This window comes from Anopheles coluzzii, chromosome 3 (assembly GCF_943734685.1).
Source record: "Anopheles coluzzii chromosome 3, AcolN3, whole genome shotgun sequence".
In the NCBI taxonomy this organism is placed as follows: Eukaryota; Metazoa; Arthropoda; class Insecta; order Diptera; family Culicidae; genus Anopheles; species Anopheles coluzzii.
Window position 1 is genome coordinate 15,210,565 of NC_064671.1, and position 6,921 is coordinate 15,217,485.

At 39.8% G+C, this 6,921-nt stretch overlaps 1 protein-coding gene across 1 annotated transcript; it reads left to right on the top strand.

The window, feature by feature from the left end:
- The first annotated feature begins 695 nt into the window (after positions 1-695).
- LOC120958158 (uncharacterized) lies at positions 696-3,184 on the top strand. The gene is made up of 4 exons (XM_040380752.2): positions 696-875; positions 2,350-2,494; positions 2,566-2,793; positions 2,932-3,184. Exons 2-4 carry the CDS (start codon positions 2,384-2,386, stop codon positions 2,968-2,970), a joined length of 378 nt encoding a protein of 125 aa, XP_040236686.2. The 5' UTR covers positions 696-875; positions 2,350-2,383; the 3' UTR covers positions 2,971-3,184.
- The last annotated feature ends 3,737 nt before the right edge of the window (positions 3,185-6,921 follow it).

The window sequence follows — 6,921 nt, forward strand, 5'->3', positions numbered from 1 at the left end:
ACCGCGCGGCTACATGAGGTGAAATATATAGCGAAATGAACTATTTGACAGGTGAAATATCTGACAGATACAGCTAAAGGGATGGGGGAGACACAACATCCGCTTTCAAAATTCTATTAAAAATAATAGCTTCTTAAGCAGAACATTCCCTAATTGGAAGAAATTGTGAACTGTTGACTAAAAATTGACGAAATACTCGATATTGAAGTTATTTAATGGATTTAATTACGATTTTCTGCACGTTATTTGTTTACATTGCACATCAGCTGGTTGCTGTGATGCTTTATCCGTCAGATATTTCGCCTGTCAAATAGTTCATTTCGCTCAAGGATAATGTATTTAGAAGGTTGATTTTTACCGCTTTTGCTGGGCGACATTGTGGGGGACATCTGTCACTCTCTGCATACAAATTTCATTACCCCGCACCAGCCCTCCCCGATTTTTATACCGGAGCCCCCAGAAGAGATGTGTCAAGTCGAGAATTGTCATTTTGCTCTGAACAACTTCACCTTGTCATTTATAACACCTTGATTTCGCTGTATATTTCACCTCATGTAGCCGCGCGGTGAGAATGTTGATAATCAAGATGAATATTTAAATGTCTCACCTTTCTATGTGCATCTTGATCAAAGCACTCAGTTCGTTTGATTTTAAATGATTAAAACACTCTTCACAGTAGGCTGTTGCAACGCCAAACAAACAAATCATGAAAGTGAAACCACTCTCACACAACAGTTCCGATTCGATTTAGACTTTTACTCCAATTAGTCACAAAATCTGTTTAATTAAAACTAAGTGTAGCACAAAACGGCTTATTCAAGGCGGTAAATTAATATTAATTACAACTCCCAAAAAGGCTATTCAGACATAAAAAGGTACGTGAACAATTTCATTTTTGTTGTCAGTTTGTTTGCGCTTGTGAGCTGTGTGCTGTGAAAGCCGATATTTGTACAGCTGAAAGTAAAGTTTTTTGTTTCGTTTTCTTGCTATTTAATATTTTATTTTTACTATCTATTTCCACTTCGTTAAACAATGGTCATAAATAACTACACAATTTTCATCCCCCGAACCAAAAACGTTGTTCTCTTTCCGCAGTAGTGGTAAAACGGTAAATTAAACCGTTACCGATTTTTTATGGTCTCATACATTTTATAAATTCATTCGACTTCAATTACATTCCAGGATGAGCGTATTGATATCAAAATGGTGAAAAAAAAACCTAGTAGTTTACAATTCCCATTATCCTCCACCACATGCTGGTGGTGGAGACGCCTGGTACTTGTTTGGTTATAAATGGATACACACTTTTGCTTATCACACAAAAAAAATTAAACAAATATACTGCTTGTGTGCAAGTCCATTAGCCGGGCTTTTATCAGCTGTGTTTAATACAAAATTGTTTATTTACAATTAATAGTTCAGTTCTGTTCTGTGAAAAAAAGGGTTTCATTATCACTTCATTGGAATGTGTTTAAAATGACCATCAATTAAATAACAAAAAATATCCCTGAAATATTGACCTAAAATTAACAGCCTTTTAAAAAGTATTATTTCACATACTCTCTACACAACACTCTTGAAATCGAAGTCTATTAATTATATGCATTTGTGAATACGTATGTCTGTGTGTTTTTTTTCTTTTTTAATTTCAATCCCCTTTCCATCTCCAACCAGCATTTTTAACCATTAAAATTAAAACAAGCCGTACGAATTGAAATAAATTCTGTCGCACCATTTTAATTGCACTTGCCACGGTGTCCGTGTAAGCAGCAAAGCCGAAAATAATTTAATGGGTCGATTTTTGGAATGAAGCGACAAAATTCGATACACTCCTTGGTCCGTTCGCTTTTCCGGTGTCCGTTTCCGCGAAAACTCGCTCACAATATTCCCCTGTTTTTACGGCTTAACAGTTGTTTTCACTCTGCTTCGAACGCAAAGCTTGTGACTCTTATTTCGATAAAATGGTTTTTTGTTTTCCCACGCAAACCACGATCGCGCCAAACCCCACACACTCACACATACACACAAAACGCGCAACAGCGCGTAGGAAGCAATGTGCCGAAGGTGATTGTCGCGCCCGTTTTACAGCATTCTGATGTTCTGGTGGATTGTGTTGTTACCGTGCACATGATTTTTTTTTTGTTTAATGACTTCTTTTTCCCCCATTACACTTTGCATGATTTGTCACGAGTTGTAGTTTGTGGGTTTGCCGGGAGCACTAAATTTAAATTCAATTTCCATTTCCATTTTTCGGCTGGGAAATTAAGATAATTGCAGCGTTTTTTTTGTTGTTTTTTCTGTTCACACCCACTAACGAAACACATTTTATTTTGTTCTCATTATTTTAAGCCCCAACCGGTGAATCGAACCCCAAAAAACAGACATGGAGCATGACATTGTACGCAAGTATTCCGACGATCGAGTCAAAATTTCCGGATGGTCCGAACGCATCCAGCAGTACCCGTACGACTGCTGCCTGTGGAACAGGGTGGGCGTAAGTATGATGCTGAAGCGCTTAACGTTTCGAAAGGTTTGCACTGCATGCATGCACTGTTTCCACTACAGGGAGGAGCGGCTTATCGTACCTTCGGCTACACCACCAAACACTTCATCCCGCGAACCACTGCGCAGGCAATGAGCGATACCGTCTGGGGTCACTTCCAGGAGCAGCAGCAGCAGCATCAGCTGGCATGCATACGTGCGAAGAAAACGATCCCGCCCGAGGTCAAACGGTGTCCATACATTACCAGCTATCAGCGTGACTATTTCGATCGATTTCCTGCCTTCCGGAAGGTGCGTCCACCAACAGCAATCCAATGATTTCGATTCCTACACGGTGCCACCGTTCGCTCGAATGCAGTTGCAAGCTGCTTTTTGCTGTCTCTTTTACCGCTTGAATGTTGCATGTAAAATGGTTTCTCTAATTTTCAGTTGATGATGATAAATGCGCTCCAAAGTAGAAAGTGTTGAAAGACGCAACCCACAATAGCGGCGTGAGGGAAGCGGCGTCTCTAAATTGAAAGATGATGATTATTTATTCGCTCTCGGGTCGACAAGCGCACCATATGGTTCCTTTCAATGGCTTTGGTACATGGAAAACGGCGGTGTATAGATTTGAGGTTTGTGTGTGATGTAAGTTTGTAACACAAGGAATCGAAAAATAATCACATTTGATGTAAACTTTTACGTGTTGACATTTTAATAATTTTTTTTATGATTTTCTATTATAAAAGTTCGTTGCATTATATTTTTGATCCTTTTTTCGTGTTTTATTCTTTGTAACAACCAATTTACTTTAAATGTTTTTTTTATTATTGACTTTGTTCTTTTATATGATAATTATGATATCTAGAAACAGCACGGTTTATGTTATAGGCTTGCCAATATAATTTTAAAAGCTTATAAAAATTTAAAGCTTATTACAGGGTTTTCCAGGAGTAATCATAGCTGTGGGACGCTTTATTGACTCTTTCTTAAGTGAAATGAACTTAATGTAAGGGGAATTGGACTCTATAGCATCCTCGTTGGACAAATCCAATAGGAATTTCCAAGTAACCTGCCCAAAAGGGTGCCATAGACTCAAATTTCCATCATATGATGTTTACTTCCCATAAGAAAGAGTTGAAGAAGTGTCCCACGACTATGAGAACCCCTGGAAAACCCTGTATTAGAATCAATTAAAAGTTTATTAGTAATCATTTAATTACAAAATTAAAATTACACTAAAATTAAAGGTGTGACTAGATAAGTATGGGGTTCAGGAAAAAATTAGATAAATAATAATTAATCAATTGGATTAAGAAACCCTAATTGGAAGGTTTTACTGAAATTCCAAACGAACACTTTACAAATAAAATTTACCAAATTAACTAGGTCAGATTTTAGGGCTGCACAACGAATGTTCAAAGATCCTTTCATATCTGAAAAGTACGCTAAAGTTATAGACCTCGAAACCTCTAAACGGGGATGCTGAACCCAGTACGGAACCTATCATGGACCCAAACCGGTCTTGGCACTGATCATGATCCCATACCGGTCCTGGAATCGATTATGAACGCGTACCAACCTTGGAACCGAGCATGAACCAGTCCTGGATCCGAGCTTGAAATCATACTAATTCTAGACGTGAAACTGAGCCCATATTGGTCCTGACATAACTTCCAATTTAAACCCTTTCCTGGAACTGTACCTGTAATCCTGTGTGTAATACCTGTGGTAATGTAATGTACAGTGTAGGAATGGCGTAGGAATTAGTGTAGGAATTCAGCGTAGGAAATAGCGTTGGAATTCCGAATGCAGAACGAAACTTGCACCTGAGGAATAGTGTAGCGAAATAGCGTAGGAATTTTAGTAGAATTGGTATATTAATCAATAATAGTCACGACGCCAGCTTTTTTAAAAACGATTTTTATATCAGTACATCATCATGTCAACATTCCATACAAAACCACTCGCCCAACGGCTAAGGTTTTCAGCCTGGATTATCTTACCGTTTAAAAAATGTACCGATGTACCAAAAACCGATTTGTCGTAGGATCGATCACGTTAGCTCATGTTTGATTGATTTTGTTTGTTTCATTGAACTGTCAGATGAACATGAAAAATACAACCCAGTGATAAAATTTGTTCCACTGGCAACATGAAATTTTAGCTTTCTTGCTTAAAATTGAACAGATGTTGGTAAATATTGTATTGAGTGATTGTATTTTAAATTGCAATCAAACACTGTACAAATGATAGCATTTTGCTATCCTTTGTATCTGCTTCCTCCTAAAGTGTATAATTCTAAATAAACTAATTAAACCTAGTATAGGGAACAAACTCTACATCTTTCCACTACGCATAGTTAAAACCATTTTGAAACGATCAAACGCACAAAAGCCATTCCTCACTTCCCAGCTGGTGCCTGTGGGTTCACCGATTCTCGAAACGCTATTTTTACACCACAATCAAACATGCATACAAATAAGCAGGATCCATTCATTATTATGAGTAAAAGGTCAAAACACAGTCCACAAGCCACCGGTCCTTCCCACAACCATCTAACTCGGTTCGAAGAAAACGACTTGCAAACCGCATCCATTTTCTATGCTACAAAAGCATTAGTTTTACACCTTCCTCACTCTGCTGATTTTCAACATTTTTCCAGGAAGGTGGTTGTGAGAGACGCGTAGGAGCGGTTTTCAATTTTCCACTTTGCCGTTTCGGTTTTTGTCGAAAGTTGCGCACCTCAGCCATTTTTCATTCCGCAAAATTCAAAGACCCCGTCGAAAAGTTTGGATCCGTATCCATTTCATATTTTTTTGCGTTCAATTTATCATCGACCGAAGGTTGCTTTACCCCTCAGCTTTCCTTTTTATTACACACACACATACAATCTTGGTGCAGAATAGAGGGAGCATTCAAATGGCAGATCGACCAGATATTTCCCACAGTCCCTTTGCCGAACAGAGCTTCTTTCGCTGGCCATACGATAAACTTTACCATCCTGGACCAACTGCAACGGATGGCAAAGCAGTAAGAAAAAAGAAAAGAAACGCACACAAACCAAGTCGAATTGCGCGATCCATTTTTGACTCCTAGGATGTCCCCGTTCGGGTAACTGCTTCCCCAAACACACGCCATCCTGTGACGCACAGGGGCAAGCAAAACACGCTGACGACGGTTACGATATTTGCCGATTTGTTTTGTTTGTTCAGATTTGCAGGGACACCGATCCTTCGGTCCGTTGGCATTACGGATGCGGACAGAAAACTATTGAAAAATCTCCCTACATACCAATTCTTTACGGGATCTTTTTCCCCCCTCTCTTCCCATCGTTGAGTCTACGATAAAGTGAATGCCATTTTTCATATTTCACAACTTGCGTTTTGTTCATTTACAACCGCAGTGGAAACGCGACCTGCTTCCTGTCCGGGGATGCTGCACACGCAAATCCAAAAAAACATGGAACCCAACTAATAAAAGACGCAAGATCGCTAGTGAGGAAGAAGATACTACACAAAAAACAGACACAAAAACGGCGAAAAAAAGCAAACCAAAGCCAAAATCTTACATGCCCGAGTCGTCCCGTACAGCCATAATGGCAAATTGGTCCCGCGAGCTCGTGCCCGGGTTTGGTGGGCAACTTTGGCAACTCCCGTGTCGATGACGACTTTGTTTATCACCTCGATGGTGCTGTTTTCTCAGCTTTTCCCCGACCAAAGCTAAAGTTTGCCCGCAACCGCAACTGGCACACGCACGCCACACGGATGAGCGGACGGTGGTGCGAAAATTTTACGAGGGTAAGGTGAAAAGTGCTAAGGTTTGGCGTTGATATTTAGTTTTTTTAAGGAGTATCAGTGTTAGCATAATTGAAGCATAGCATTCATGTTCAACTACAAAGCCCTCTCGAGTCATTTTGTCGGTACAATGTACAATAGTTAATGGACAGAATATTGGCAAAGGCCGACGACAGAGTGTTTTGGCCGGAACGGTGAATCTACGTAAGCAGCACAAGATAGTTGATACTTCCATTTAGGATTCCGATAATTGGACTCTAGTCGCGCAAGGGCCCGAGTAGATGCCAGTAGAAGTCTAATAGGTGCGCAGTGCTGCATCTAAAACACACATGATCACGAAGCTCACGCGTCTTGTTTAAAACCATACCAAGTAGTCGTCTGCATCTAGTAACTACTTGGTCAATCTGTTCCTCGGATAACAGTTTAGCATTGGGTAAAATGATCCTAGATCCTTCTGAGCGTTTAGTTGCTTTAATTTATGATCAACTGGAGTTCATGGTCGGTTGTGACGCATTTAATAATGCAAACGCTTAGAAGTGTTACGCTAGCATCAGGAAACAAACTCAACCAGGGAAGTTTGTAGTGGAAGATGGTCCTCCGGCTCACTGATATGACGATAGATTTCGGCGTTATCTGCGTA

Bases quoted from the DNA above. Each gene is read 5' to 3' on its own strand.
- LOC120958158 (XM_040380752.2), top strand. From the start codon at position 2,384: ATGGAGCATGACATTGTACGCAAGTATTCCGACGATCGAGTCAAAATT. The intron at 2,495-2,565 runs GTAAGTATGATG...TTTCCACTACAG, and splicing joins GCCTGTGGAACAGGGTGGGC to GGAGGAGCGGCTTATCGTAC. The intron at 2,794-2,931 runs GTGCGTCCACCA...TCTAATTTTCAG, and splicing joins GATTTCCTGCCTTCCGGAAG to TTGATGATGATAAATGCGCT.